We start from the raw sequence: 15,219 nt of genomic DNA on the forward strand, positions 1-15,219 counted from the left end.
CTGCAAAAAGGATTGGGAGAGATAACTAGTGCTTTATATTGAATCAGACAATGAGAGTGCAAAAAGATCTGCGATGATTTATGTACATATACTCCAAACCCAAGAAGCATACTGAACAGGACTGGTGAGTTGCAGGCAAAATTGACTAAGTGGGATCATAATGCCATGCCAATAACAGGCTGAAAAAAGAGCAGGAATGGACTGTGAATATTCCTAGATACAGGATATTCAAGAAAGATGGGAAAGGGGAAAAAAAGAAAGGAAGTGGCAGTAATGATCAAGGAGAATATTGCAGAATATAAATTATCAGTTTAGAATTAAGAATAGAGATATAGTTGAGATCCAGGATGGGATAAAACTTGATAAGGAGGAGATATTAGGAAGTCCAGCTGCACTTGCAGTGAATGATGCACCTGGTCCTCATGGGATGCTATATAGATTGCAGTGAATAGCATGGGAGGAAATTGCAGAAGCCCTGGCTGCAATTTGCCAAACATCTAGAGATTCAGAGATGGTATTACTGAAACTGCAAATGTTACGGCCCTTGTTCAAAAAAGGTGTAGGGATCAACCCAGTAACTGCTGACCAGTCAATTTAACCACAGCGATGGGGGAAGTTCTAATGACAATAATCAGGGTAGAATTAGCTAGCAATGATGTGTTTAAAGACAAATCAAACCTAATTAACTTAAAGGTTATTTTTGATGAAGTAGCAAAGAGGATTGTTCAGGGAAATTTGTTATATATGGATGTCAAAAAGAGTTAGATAATATCACAAAATAAGCTGTCATCATGACTAAAGGTCATGCAATAAAAGGGGCTGTGGCAGTGTGGATTGGCTCTCTAACAGAGGAGTGAAGGTTAATTTTTCACACTGGACAGAAGGGTACACTGGAGGTTCTTAGGACCACTGCTCTCCTTAATATAAATTAATGACTAAGTACAGGGCAGAATTTCCAAATTTGCAAAACTTGGAGGTATACTGAGTGAGCTATGAGTAGAACAGTAATGGAACTCGAGATGTAGCCAGACTGGTGGTTTTGGCAGAAAGGTGGCAGATGAAATTTAACGCTAAGAAATGTGAGGAGGTACAGAAGCGATTGACCATAATGATTCCAGAGATAGGGCACTATAGTTCTGTAGATAGATAGATTCATGTAACAGAGTAAGTTGCTCTGTCTGTACCCTTCATGATTTTAAATGGTTTATTGGTTTATTATTGTCACTTGTACCGAGGTACAGTGAAAAACTTGTCTTGCATACCAATCGTACACGTCAATTCATTACACAGTGCAGTTACATTGAGTTAGTACAGAGTGCATTCATGTAGTACAGGTAAAAACAATAATAGTACAGAGTAAAGTGTCACAGCTACAGAGAAAGTGCAGTGCAATAAGGTGCAAGGTCACGACAAGGTAGATCGTGAGGTCGTAGTCCATCTCATTGTATAAGGGAACCGTTTAATAGTCTTATCACAGTGGGGCAGAAGCTGTCCTTAAGTCTGGTGGTACGTGCCCTCCGGCTCCTGCATCTTCTGCCCGATGGAAGAGGAGAGAAGAGAGAATGTCCCGGGTGGGTGGGGTCTTTGATTATGTTGGCTGCTTCACCAAGACAACGAGAGGTAAAGACAGAGTCCAAGGAGGGGAGGCTGGTGTCCGTGATGCGCTGGGCTGTGTCCACAACTCTCTGCAGCTTCTTACGGTCCTGGGCAGAGCAGTTGTTGTACCAAGCCGTGATGCATCCAGATAGGATGCTTCCTATGGTGCAATGGTAAAAGTTGGTGAGAGTCAAAGGGGACATACCAAATTTCTTTAGCCTCCTGAGGAAGTAGAGATGCTGGTGAGCTTTCTTGGCTGTGGCATCTACGTGATTTGACCAGGACAGGCTGTTGGTGATGTTCACTTCCAGGAACTTTAAGCTCTCAACCCTCTCGACCTCAGCACCATTGACGTAGACAGGTGCGTATACACCGCCCCCTTTCCTGAAGTCAATGACCAGCTCTTTTGTTTTGCTGACATTGAGGGAAAGGTTATTGTCATGACACCATTCCACTAAGCCCTCTATCTCCTTTCTGTACTCCGACTCATCACTTTTGTGATACGGCCTACAATGGCGGTATCATCTGCAAACTTGTAGATGGAGTTAGAGCAGAATCTGGCTATACAGTCATGAGTGTATAGGGAGTACAGGGCCGAGGATGCAGCCTTGTGGGGCACCAGTGTTGAGAATAATTTTGCCAGAGGTATTGCTGCCTATCCTCACTGATTGCGGTATGTTTGTTAGAAAGTCAAGGATTCAGTTACAGAGGGAGGTGTTGAGTCCAAGGTCTCAGAGTTTGGTGACAAGCTTGCTTGGGATTATTGTATTGAAGGCAGAGCTGTAGTCAATAAACAATAGTCTAACGTAGGTGTCTTTACTGTCCAGTTGCTCCAGAGGTGAGTGTAGGGCCAGGGGGATGGATCCGCTGTAGACCTGTTTCATCGATAGGCAAATTGCAGTGGGTCCAGGTTGTCTGGGATGCTAAAGCCAATGCTTCTATTGATTGGAAGTGTGTACAATTATGAATAGTGCTTCATTTCGTAAAGGGATCAAAAATCAGTGAACATAGAATGAAGTTGATTGGCAAAGAACCAAAACTGATGAGTTTTTTTATATACATGTGGTTAGAGGTCTGAATACACTGCCTGGAGTGGTAGAGGTAGCAGATTTGATTGCAGTATTTAATAGGGAGCTGGACAAGTATCTGAAAGAAAAGAAATTGCAGGGTATGGTGAGAGGATAGGGGACTGGAATGTTCTAACGTGTACCCAGTATAATCTAGATAAGATTCTATGCTGTAACAATTTTGTGATTCTGTTCAATTTACAAAGATGATACCAGGAATGGAATGGTGAACATAGCAGAAAGGATGAACACACTGGGTCTCTTCTCTAGAGAAAAGGCCAAAGAATTGCCCAGTGGAGGTTTTCAAAGATATGGAGGGCTTTGATAGAATGGACACAGAGAAAGCGTTTCCACTTGTAAAAAGGAACATAAATAGAGATCATCAATGTACGACAGTCACCAAGAAATCTAATAGCAAATTCAGAGGAAACGTGTTTACCCAAAGAGTGGTGAGAATGTGGAACTTGCTACCATATGGTGTGGTTGAAGCAAATACTATTTAAATAGAGGCTGGACAATCATGTGAGGGAAAAGGGATTACAGGTCTAGACTGATAAATTTAAATGAGGAAAATCAGCTGGAGAAAAGACACTGACATGGATGGACCTCTATCTTTGTTTAGTATCCTATAAGATGCTATATAAATGGCCATAAAGTTGCTTAAAACCTGCTATGTTAAAAAAGAGTAAAAGTAAAATTGCATGCACCACCCAGCACCAACATAGATTGAATTTCTGACTTTCAATCAGGATTTTCATTAGCACTTGAAACGTTTTCCCACAAAGCTCCCCCAAATGAAGTCAATAATAGTCAGAAATCAACTCCTGTCCAGATGACCTTCCAAAGGGCTTCTCACATACATCTGCAGACCAGTGTCTAAATTAGAGTAGTTATCCCACAAATTAGCTCAGCAACAGAATGACATCCCTTGCACTATCATTACCATCAAGCCAGGGACAAACCCTATTTCAATGATGTGAGCAGAAGAGCATGCTGGGAGCAGCGCTGAACATTATCTAAAAGTGAGATGCCAACCTGGTGAAACTGGAACAAACACAAGACAACACACATTCTCAACAACAAATTAGATATAGGCTCTGTGGCCCTGCCAAATCTAGTCATCAATGACAGTGAACAGTTAAATAGCTTATGACTGAAGGAGATTCCAAGAACATCTCCATCCTCAATGATAGTGGAGCTCAGCACGTGACCTCTGAAAAGGCTGAAGCGTTTGCAATCCTCTTCAGCTACGTGCCAAATAGATGATCCATTTGCAGCTTCCTTTTTAAATCATCACCATCACAGAAGCCAGTCTTCAGCCAATTCAATTCACTTCAAGTGGTTTTTCCAATTGGCTTTCAATTTTTCAATTAAAATGGCTGAATGTCCAGAATACAGCACAGGCTATGTGACTATACAACATCCCTGTTTGCTATCCAGCACTGTCCAAGCTGCTGGATTACAACACTGGCATCTCCCTGACAATGTGGAAAACTGCCAAGCATATACTGTCCATAAAACGTGCAACAAATTCAATCCTGCTAATTACTGTCCAATCAGTCTTCTCTCAATCATAAACAAAGTGATGAAATATGTAATTGACAATGTATTGTGCAGTACTTACTGCCAATAACTTGTTCAGCAATGCTTAGTTAGGAACTGCAAGGATCATTTGACTCTAGACTTCAATCCCATCCAAACATGGACCAAAGAGCTGAGTCCCACAGGTGAAGTCACATGGCCATCCCTGCCATCAAAGCAGAAACTGATTGAGTGTGTCATCATGGAGGCCTAGTAAAACTGGAGTTAATGGGCGTCAATGAAAAAACACTCCAGTGGTTGCAATCATTCCTCAACCAAAGGGATGTGGTTGTGGTTGTTGAAGGTGAAATATCCCAGTCTCAGGACATTGAGGTAGAAGTTCTCAGCACTGTTCTATGCCCAATAACCTTTCAAATACTCTAATGACTTTCATCAGTTAGACCAGGGAGCTTGTAAGTGAGGTTGGGGACAAATTTTGACTATTGCACTATTGTTGACTTCATTTAGTGGAGTTTTATGGGGAGAAGTTTCTAGTGCTAATGAAAATCCTGATTGAAAATCCTGATTAAATTTCCCACCAGCCATTGAGGCTGACAAATCTGCACAATATGACATAAACCACAAGAGGTTTTTCAGAAAAGTAACATTTCTTGTTAACTCAAAAACAATCAGCTTTCACCAAACCTGTTTCTCTGAAAACATGCTATTTAAAGGGCCAATGTTAAAACTGCATTGTTTTGTCCACACTGAGATCTGTAGCCTCCGAAATTTCAAACACAGGCTCACACATGGATCTGAAATGTTTTTCTCACGGAGGTCGATGTTTTTGTTACTCTCAGCTTCCTACCTTAAGATATCTTTATCAGTCACATGTACATCGAAGCATGAAGGATCATTCCAGACCACTGGTGCTGATCTCTGCCAGATCTCTCAGAATGCTTCTCATTTCTGCATCAGAGAGATCACCTGAATTACATATCTCAGCATAGAAGACTTTGTCTACTTTTCTTTTTGCCCACAGCAGTATAGGGATTTATTAGAATTGCAGGCAGCCATAAACTGTAATTATCCAGAATGGCTGAGTGCCTGGTGAGTCTCTGTGGCCCTTGGCAGTGTTTTTACCAGCCTGTCCAGGTTCTTCTAAGCACCTAGGAGCACTCTCCCAGTCCCCTCCCTCCCATTAGTGCAGCATCATTCTTTAAGCAGCAGCCCGTCCCAGTAGCTGAAAGTACACTGCTTGTATTGTGGCATGTCCTAATAAAGGCTGTCCGCCAATGTTGCAGGTGCTAGGCTAAGTTTCAGAAGCTGCAACATCTTGCAACAGATTAACAGGGGCTGAAAATTACACAGGATGGTATTGTACAAGGAAACCTGACAATATTGCTCTGGAACGTTTGCAATTGAAGATCATTGTGTTTATGGGACTTTTAAAACCAGCATTTGGGCAACAAATAATACTGCTTAAACATTATTAAAATGTAGTAAGGCATAACTTAGGCCAACCATTCCTGGATCTAAACACTTCAGGCAGAAGAAACAGTTGCCAGTCAGGCCTTATCAGTATCCCATGCTTCAATAAGATCACCACTTATGCCTTTAAATTTCATTGAGTATTGACTTATCTTACTCAGTTTATCCTTAGAGAACTACCCACTCTTCCCAGGAATGAACCTGGTGTATCTACCCTGCACTGTCTCAGAGGTAAAAACAGCCTTCTTTGGCCACAGAAAATATCACTCCTCTTCAATTGTAGTCTCATCAAATTCCTGTATAATTGCACCATTTACTCCAGTACTTCAATACCCTTGCAATGAGGACAGATATTACCATTTGTCTTCCTAATAGTTTGCTGTACCTGGATGCTGACTTTCTACATTTTGTTTACCTGCACACCCAGATTCCTTTGTACACTAACATTTATTGTTTATCACCATTTAGTCTATTCTTCCTCACATTTCTCTATATTATATTCCATCTATGATGTAATTGAACACTCTCTTAACCTCTCTGCAAACTCATTGTGCCTTCTAACAGCTCACTTTCCAATGAGTGGCTCAGTGCCAGATAGCTCCAGGGACAGTGGTTCGATTCTGATCTCCAGTGTTGTCTGTGCATTGTTTGCAAGTTCCCACTGTGGCCATGTGGGTTTCCTTTGGGTGCTTTGGTTTCTTCTCACATCTCAAAGACATACTGATGGTAAACTGACTCAAGTAAATTACCCTGTTGTGGAACTTTATGGCAAAAAGAATCAAAAGAGGAGCTAATGGGCATGTTTGAGAGAGCATAATATGTAGGGTATAGAGAAATAAGGGGGGGGGGGTAAAGGGACTAGTGGGACTTTGGGATAAATAGTGATCCTTGTGGCGCCCCACTAGTAAAACACTCTAGAAAATCCTGAGGACAAGAAAGGTGCTTCATACTACACACCTGTCTTTTAATCACCTCTATTTTAATATACTTCCTTGCTCAAATACGCAAGTACATGGTTGGTGTAGGAAGTGAAGACGGACCATTCTATAATTGCTAAATCAAGTGGTTCTCTTAATTGACACAATTAATTCAGCTGACTTTTCTATGATTATAGGAGATGGAACCCAAGTCAATGTTGGATTTTGGTGTTCTAGGTTGCTCTAATGTTATAAATACTAGATAGTATTTATTGAAAAATACTTGTGCATCCTTACTTACAAGTGGTTTAAATAATCCTGCAGTTACCCAACAAGAACGTTTTGTTTTAAAATCCAGATAAATATTAGTAGTAGCACTTATGTTAACAACAATAATTAAAATAATTTGTAATTATCTCAGCCAGTATTGCTATGTCATAGCTAACAATTGCTAAGGTATTTTTGATTGCACTTCAGTTGAAATTTGAGGGCCTCTTGCTGACCAGACAGATGCTCAGCAAATATACATTTAATGTATTTTGTCCAACGTTTAATCGTTGCCACACTATCGTCCTCAAGTTCTTCTTTTGCAACAGGATAAGTGGTTAACAGAGATTCAATACTCTGAAGTACAGAAAGTAGAAGTGTTTTTTCTTCTCCACAGAAACATTTCATTAAGAACTATAAATAGCAAAATATTAAATCTATAATGGTAGTAAGTCAGTGAAGTAATCTTATAAATCAGCCCTAAATAAATAATGTTATAAGTTTGAACAGTAATATTTTATTCTGTATTACCGGTTTCCCATTTCAGTTAACTACCATGTTTTACAATAAGCTCTGTCTGATTGTTCAGTTCCACAAGAGCAGCGCAGTGATCTGTAATTAATGATAAACGGAGAATCGGAGAACTGCACCGTAAGATTTGGCCCATCGTGCTCGCAATACCGAAAAAAAGTATGTTCAGTTTCACACCGCCCTTTCCCTGGGATCCCTTTGTTTTTTCCCAAGCTTTCAATTATTTATCCACTGACCTTTTGTAAAACTCTAACGCATCCTGCTTCCACCTATTTGCATATATGGCAACTACATGACAATAAAGGCACCAACAAAAAGCGGGGCAAAGCCATCCATTCCTATTTCATATGCATGGGGGGGGGGGTGGAGGTCTGATCAGATTGCAACGGGGGCTTCGGACACCGCAGGCGGCTGGCCGTGAGGAAGGGCAATGATCCTTGCCTGGTTACTAGTGGGGGTGGGGGGGTGGTGGGTGGAGGGAAGGGGTCGCTGGTTGGGGGGGGGGAGAGGGAGGAAGGGTGGTGACGCTGAGCCAATAGATGCCGAGCTTTCGCAAACGTTCCCTTTTATGGTTACAGAAGGGTGTGGGCGGGGCCCGGGCGCGAGGCCGGTATAAGAGGGGCGGACGCGCCGGCTCGAGGCACTCTGAGGTTTGTTTGAACTCACCGGCTGAGAGCGCGGCCAGGCTTGCACCCGTGGAAGGAAACCAACGGTAAGGATTCAGACCACTGATGGGCAAAAGGCAACGCAAAGGCCACATCAATATCATCTTCTTTATAAAAAATATCAAGAGATTTTAATGGGGGGGGAAGAAAAGAGCCGCCATAGGTGGACACACATGGGGGGGGGGGGGAATGAGAGATTTCTATCGGAGCGTCATGGAGTGTTTTGTACTCGGGAGGGGTTATTGGAGGTGGGCGTTAACGAAGCGTTGTGCTAACGGAGGCTTGGATTAAAGCTGGAGTCCGGGAATAACGGAATTCTAACGGTAGGGAAAATTTGACTAAGGCGTATAAGGCGTGGGGTTTGGTGTGGAGCGGGAGGGGGCTGAGGGTGGATGAGGGGAGGGGCGATGGTGGAACTTTCTGGAAGAGCCGACCGCCGAGCCGGTGGGAGTCTCTTGTGCCGGTTAGGGAGGGAGTGACTGGCTGGTGAGGGTTTGCCAGCCCGCTGTTCGAGGGTGGGTGGTGGTCGTTTGTGTGTGTGTGTGGGGGGGGGGGTGTGTAAAGCGGTGAAATGCCGCCGGCCGGCCCATCCCGTAGTGGCCGCCACCGGGTGTGGGCGTGATGCCGGGCAGTGGGTGGCAGGAGGCGCAGCTGCCGCCCCTCTAACGGCTCCCACTTGAGCAGTTCTGGGGCGTGGTTCTCCCCTGAGGGGCTTTCGGCGAGGTTGCCGCACTCGCCGATCGGGGATGAAGCGTCAGCATCCCCCGCCTGAAGGCTGGGCGATCGGTGTCCAATGGACCAGCGGGTGGTGGAGCGCAGCTAAGGATGCGTCTCCGCGGCACAGCGCATGCGCCACGCCAATAAAACTACATATCCCGGCGTGCCATGCGGAGGGTGGGCGGAGCTGATCTGGAAGCTTCTAGTTCGCTGTGGCTGGGTGGCTTCATGGGGTTTCTTGGGAGACTTGGCGTTGGGTATCGGCAGCGTCCTGTTTGGTGCAAGGACTTCGTTCCGTTGAGGGAGTGGCACCAGGTTCTGTGTTGGGTCTGGCCGAGTGCCACCACACCGCTTGCTTCCAGCGCTGCAAGCCGTTGCCTTTTATGGTAACAAGAGGGGCGGCCGGCGTTCCTTTGTCTGCCGGCTGAGCGCTGCAGTGCCAGCGCCCTCTGGTGTTGGTGCACCCACGCGTCTGTGCCGGGACCGAGTCCGGGGAGGACTTGGCTAGGGAAATGGGGAAAGATGCTTGCAGCCATTCCATCCTGTAGAATTGGTGAACTAGTATTAATAGACAATTTTTTTACATTTCTTCAGTTCTATCAGGAGTTTGATCTCTTCATTGCCTATTTTCAGCGTTCATTTTTATATGGATGGAATGGGAATTTTTTTAACGTTGTCCTTTTACATTTCCTTGTTTCCATAGCTAATATACAGCCATGGATGATGAAATTGCAGCACTGGTTGTTGACAATGGCTCTGGTATGTGCAAGGCTGGCTTTGCTGGAGATGATGCCCCTCGTGCTGTCTTTCCTTCCATTGTTGGTCGCCCAAGACACCAGGTATAGAAATGACTGCTTGCATTCTAGATCATAGTTCTTCTGACAACTGGTTACTAATAGATATCCTTATGTTCTTCAGGGTGTGATGGTTGGCATGGGACAGAAAGACAGCTATGTTGGTGATGAAGCCCAGAGTAAAAGAGGTATCCTGACTTTGAAGTACCCCATTGAACATGGCATTGTAACCAATTGGGATGACATGGAGAAGATTTGGCATCATACTTTCTACAATGAATTGAGAGTTGCACCTGAAGAACACCCAGTCCTACTTACAGAAGCTCCCCTGAACCCCAAAGCCAACAGAGAAAAGATGACACAGGTACTGAAAGTGACCACATTGTGCTACCTCTGCCCTTTACTACTTTCTGAAAACTCTTTCATTCTTTCCTATCCTTGTTCACAGGGAATCTTTCAAAGGTGACATTCTTTCCTGGAAGTTGCAAGGTTTCATTTGCTTTCTCACTGTTTGAGTTCCATTAACTTCTGCATGTTTTGTGTGCTGTTCTAATCTTCAGTTGTCTTATTAGTTAGTATTGCAGGTTGAGTTTTGGGATTTTGGGTATTGACTGAATTTAACTAGGGTTCCAGTTGTTTCAGGAGTTCAGGGAAGATGGCTTAAAGTCCCTGTTAATAAATAGCAAGAGCCTGACTTTAGCTTTGTAAATCTAGAGTGGTAATTTTGCTGTAAACCATTGCATGCTTAACTTGACTAGTTCTGATCTACCACAATATCTCAGTTTAGCATGTTGATGCCTAATTCTTTGATGGCTGATTTCTTGGCATTCAGTTGAAATTTTAGCCAATAATCATAACACTGAATGTTTGCTTGTCTCTTTTACAGATCATGTTTGAAACATTTAATACCCCTGCAATGTATGTTGCCATCCAGGCTGTGCTGTCTCTGTATGCCTCTGGTAGAACCACTGGTATCGTGATGGACTCTGGTGATGGTGTAACCCACACTGTGCCCATCTACGAAGGTTACGCCCTGCCCCACGCTATTTTGCGTCTGGATTTGGCTGGTCGTGATCTGACAGACTACCTCATGAAGATTCTGACAGAAAGAGGCTACTCCTTCACCACTACAGCTGAGAGGGAAATTGTCAGAGACATCAAGGAGAAACTCTGCTATGTTGCACTGGACTTTGAACAGGAGATGGCCACTGCTGCTTCATCATCTTCTCTGGAGAAGAGCTACGAGTTGCCTGATGGGCAGGTGATCACTATTGGCAATGAGCGATTCAGGTGCCCAGAGGCACTCTTCCAACCTTCTTTCTTGGGTATGTAGGCTAATTATTGACACTTCAATAGTAAATGTCATAGTGGTGAAGTGCTAGTGATAAGATGCTGGCAGTTTGTTAATTAACTTATTTGCACCAACAGGTATGGAATCCTGTGGTATACATGAGACCACTTTTAACTCCATCATGAAGTGTGATGTAGATATCAGGAAGGACCTGTATGCCAACACTGTCCTGTCTGGTGGTACCACCATGTACCCTGGTATTGCAGACCGAATGCAGAAGGAAATCACTGCTTTGGCTCCAAGCACCATGAAAATCAAGGTAATTGAGAATATAGATTATATATACTAATTGTGTAGTTTTGGATAACTGATCAGATGAATATTTATGATCTAACAAAAGTAGGACTGATAAGCCATTAGCATCAAGTGTACTAATAAGTATCATTTTGTTATAGATCATTGCCCCACCTGAGCGTAAATACTCAGTCTGGATTGGAGGTTCTATTCTAGCTTCCCTGTCTACCTTCCAGCAGATGTGGATTAGCAAACAAGAATATGATGAGTCTGGACCTTCCATTGTTCACCGTAAATGCTTCTAAGTGGACTGTAACTGTCACAAATGATTGCGCGAGATGAATTGGCATGGCTTTAGTGCTTGTCTCAGGAATAAAAACTGGAACAGTGAAGGTGTTGGTGGTATTTTTGGCAACAAGCATCCCAGAAGTTCTGCAATGAGTTTCAAGGACTGAATTGTACATTTAGGCATTCCAAATATTGATGTAAAGGATTGCATTGTCTTAAGGTTATAAAGCCTCTGTGAAGGCTGCCCAAAAGTGGGAGCAAATACTTAACCTTGTGTAGTATTGCTTATATGTAAATTATGTAACCGAAAAATGTCCCATTTTGTACTTTTCCGCCTTAAATTTTTGGTCCTCTTTGATTTTGGTATGCAAAAGCTTTACCTTTATACAACACAAGTGAGGTTTACATCCCCGGGCACAAGACAAACCATTTAAAACTTGATGATGCCAGTTTGTGGGACCTACACTGACTAATACAATAAAGTGCACATGTTTAAATGGAAAATTTGAGCTTTGTGTAGATTGCTGTTTATTTTTAAAAACAATTGTCTACTGTGCTGTTATGAATTCCTCTTTCAGGTTTGTTTGGTGCAGGCTGGGCTGTTTAATCTTCATTGTATGAGAAGATCATGGCATCAATAATAAATAGTAATCTTGTTCAGCCCTTGCCTTGCAATGTGGGATTAGAAGATGCATCCTTCCTCAATTAAGGTCTTGTCCCAAGGGAAAGATTGTATTCTTCTTACTAATGGTCATGAGATTGCAAAGGCCAATGCTATCTTGATTAACAGAACTTGGAGTGGATTTTTTCCACTACAGTGTTCTTAATTGCTATGCTATTGACCAATTTCTCTGGGCACTTGAAGACAGGATGGTATTTTTCCACTTAAGTTCTAGGTAAGTTTGAGCTTATTAAATTGTAATTTTAGTGATCATTTCAATCAGAATTTACAAACTAGATCAGTGGTGGATAAATAGAACTACTCTAGTCTTGTTATAGAATATGTCTGGTTACTACTTGCTCCAGACTTGGGAGATTAGTTAATGTGCATTTGGTTAACAATTATTTTTTTTTGGAGGGGAGGGTGAGAGAATAACTCCATTTAAAATGGTACACAAAACATTGATTTTTCTACTAATTGTCTAATTTTCTTCCCTCTCCTCCCAGTTGGTTTAATGTCTTTAACCTCCACCTTTCACAAAGTAGTGGAGTGTACAAACGCATGTGTTTCCTGACCATTGTTACAGAGTGGGAAGTTACTACAAACCACAGACATCTAGCAATTAGTGCCAAAACCCAGATGAGTGGATCAAAGCACATTTAAAACATTTTAATAAGGTATTCAACTGAACAATACCTCTTTAATTAGCTCTAACAAAAGGTTTTTCTCCCTTCCCTACACCCCCAAAACTTAACCATTTGGTTTTGTGTAAAGTCAGATCATTTGTATATGTTTAGTGCTATGCATAAATATTCCTGGAACTGTAAGTTGGAGGTAAATAAATCAGAAGATTTAAACTTGGGATACTTGGATCAAACTTTAGGTATCTAATCCATTAACAAGCTAAAGAGTTACTCTTTTAGCATCATTCATTGTCATTATGTATTGTATAGAGTGGAAAGTTGGGTTTCAGCCATTCAGGTATACTACATAAATGAAGAGTTGACTTTAGTTCTAATCATTGACTATCCAATAATTCTAGCTAAATGAGTATATGGACTTCAGAATAATGTCAGTTTATAGTGAAATTCCATACTGAGCTAATGCTTGTATATGAAAGCTACTGGAATGTCAGAATCATTGTATGTCTACTGACTACCATAAAACAATACCTGAGTTGGTACTTGAAGAGAAATCAAGCTAATTTTATTTGGACTACCAGGGTACAAAATAACATCTAGAAATGGAGTTTTGGGCTCATAGCCTTCAGTGCATAATGTGGGAGTCTAAAGGATTATAAACTAAGGAATTTCCATGTTGAGGTTTTGTGTAATTTCACATTAATCTATCAGCAAGTTTCATAGCCATTTCAATAATGCTAATTTTAAACAATGACACAGGTATTGATTATTAGAGGGCCGGATGAGACTCCCTTTGTAAGAGCAAGAAATGTAACATCACGGCTTATATAATCTTGGCTTCAATTACACTTCCCTGTGCCCCCCTAACCTTTGAATGCCCTATTAGCCAAAATCCATGTACCCTGTCAAGCCACCCCCCTCAGACTAAGTGTTTTAAGAATGTCAGCTCTTGTTTTTAAATAAATGTAGGCTCAAATTGTTCCTCATAAGATGCCTTCATGTCAGGAGTTTGTGCTTAAATGCTTCCCAAGTAACTATATCACACATACAGTGCTCAAATCTTTACGGAGTATCAGATTTATTATCAGCAATGTGCCATTAAATTTGTTCAGAGCCAGCAGTACAGTGCAAAGCCATAAAATACAAAAATAGTGTAAAAAAGAATAATGAGGTAGTATTGATGGGTTCATTGACTTCTGACATCTGATGGTGGGGAAGAAGCTGTTTCTGAATTGTGTGTGGATACTTCTGATGATAGGAACAAAAAGAGGGCATGTCTTGGATGGTGAGGGTCCTTTCGTGATGGATGCCACTTTTTGAGGCACTGCCTCTTGATGTCCTTGGTGGGGAGGGTCATGCCTGTGATTAAGCTGGCTGAGTCTACAACCCTCTGCAGCCTCTTGCGATCCTATGCATTGGAACCTCCATGTTAGTATTCCAACTGTGTGCTCTACACAATAGTTTGTAGCAACATTTTGGTACCATACTGTAATAAAGGCACTTCTTGATTACATGTGTCTATGCAAACATTGTGTTTCATATACAATGATATTTAGAACATTGTACAACATTCTGCAATAACCCTTCTAAACATTTTCTTGTCGATGAAAGTAGATCACATCACATACCTGCAAATCTTTTGTCTAGTTAACTGTATGCCATTGGAAAACCCTTCACAATTTGCTATCCCATCTACCTTTGTATCAGCAGGTGCACCAAAATAAAGAAAATGTTGGAAACACTCAGCAGGTCTGGCAGGCTATGGAGTGAAAAGCTTTGTTAAATATTTCAGGTGAATGACTTCATTCATCACTTGAAATGTTAATTCTGTTTCTTTCTCCACACATGCCTGATTTATGGCATATCCTGTATTTTGGGATTTCCCGCATCTTCAGTTTTTTTTGCTATAATACAATAATGACTAAGTCATTAATACAGACTGCATTGTTCAGGTCCATGATTGATCCCTGTTGCATGCTACTGATGTAAGAAAGGAGTGGATTTTAGACAGACAAATTGAGCAGCAATCAGTAGCTTGTGTAAAAGATCACTGCCAAAATCCATACTTAACAGCAGGTGATCGTTGACAATATATCATAACCCTTGAACTCCAGAGCACCTCCCCCAATGCCAATGTCATCCTGTCTGCTCACTTCTTTCCTATGCAGTCCTTAAGTATATGTGAATCTTTCTTCCACATACTTAGCTTTATCCCTTGATACTCAAAGGCCACTTAATCAATGTCCAAATATAGTCTTTAGCAGAATCCACTTGATTTCATTGGATCTAGTAGTCAAAAATCCTACAGCCATTGAAGACCCCAAGTCAATTTTTTGATCCATTCTCGTGGTATTTTGGCCATTGTTTACCATTATTGCCCATTCATACAGATCATTCACACCTGCTGACCCCAGTCTTATGAACAATACTCCCCTGTCTTCATGACTTAATATCCACACAAGTTCAGTTTGGCTTTTG

The 15,219-nt window shown here is 41.9% G+C and overlaps 1 protein-coding gene and 1 long non-coding RNA gene across 2 annotated transcripts; one reads left to right on the forward strand and one right to left on the reverse strand.

Moving 5' to 3' along the window:
- Positions 1-565: 565 nt before the first annotated feature.
- On the reverse strand, positions 566-7,758 carry LOC127573192 (uncharacterized). Its single transcript, XR_007956761.1, has 3 exons — positions 7,627-7,758; positions 5,053-5,153; positions 566-1,756 (listed from the first exon to the last, which is right to left on the reverse strand). It is a non-coding gene; the product is annotated as an uncharacterized LOC127573192 (long non-coding RNA).
- Positions 7,759-7,977: 219 nt separating this feature from the next.
- LOC127573191 (actin, cytoplasmic 2) lies at positions 7,978-11,943 on the forward strand. The gene is made up of 6 exons (XM_052021189.1): positions 7,978-8,102; positions 9,476-9,611; positions 9,691-9,930; positions 10,453-10,891; positions 10,995-11,176; positions 11,313-11,943. Exons 2-6 carry the CDS (start codon positions 9,489-9,491, stop codon positions 11,454-11,456), a joined length of 1,128 nt encoding a protein of 375 aa, XP_051877149.1. The 5' UTR covers positions 7,978-8,102; positions 9,476-9,488; the 3' UTR covers positions 11,457-11,943.
- The last annotated feature ends 3,276 nt before the right edge of the window (positions 11,944-15,219 follow it).

Source organism: Pristis pectinata, chromosome 8 (assembly GCF_009764475.1).
Source record: "Pristis pectinata isolate sPriPec2 chromosome 8, sPriPec2.1.pri, whole genome shotgun sequence".
NCBI lineage: Eukaryota > Metazoa > Chordata > Chondrichthyes > Rhinopristiformes > Pristidae > Pristis > Pristis pectinata.

Coding starts and splice junctions, on each gene's coding strand:
- LOC127573191 (XM_052021189.1), top strand. CDS start 9,489: ATGGATGATGAAATTGCAGCACTGGTTGTTGACAATGGCTCTGGTATG. Junction 9,931..10,452: donor ACAGAGAAAAGATGACACAG/GTACTGAAAGTG, acceptor TCTCTTTTACAG/ATCATGTTTGAAACATTTAA. Junction 11,177..11,312: donor CAAGCACCATGAAAATCAAG/GTAATTGAGAAT, acceptor ATTTTGTTATAG/ATCATTGCCCCACCTGAGCG.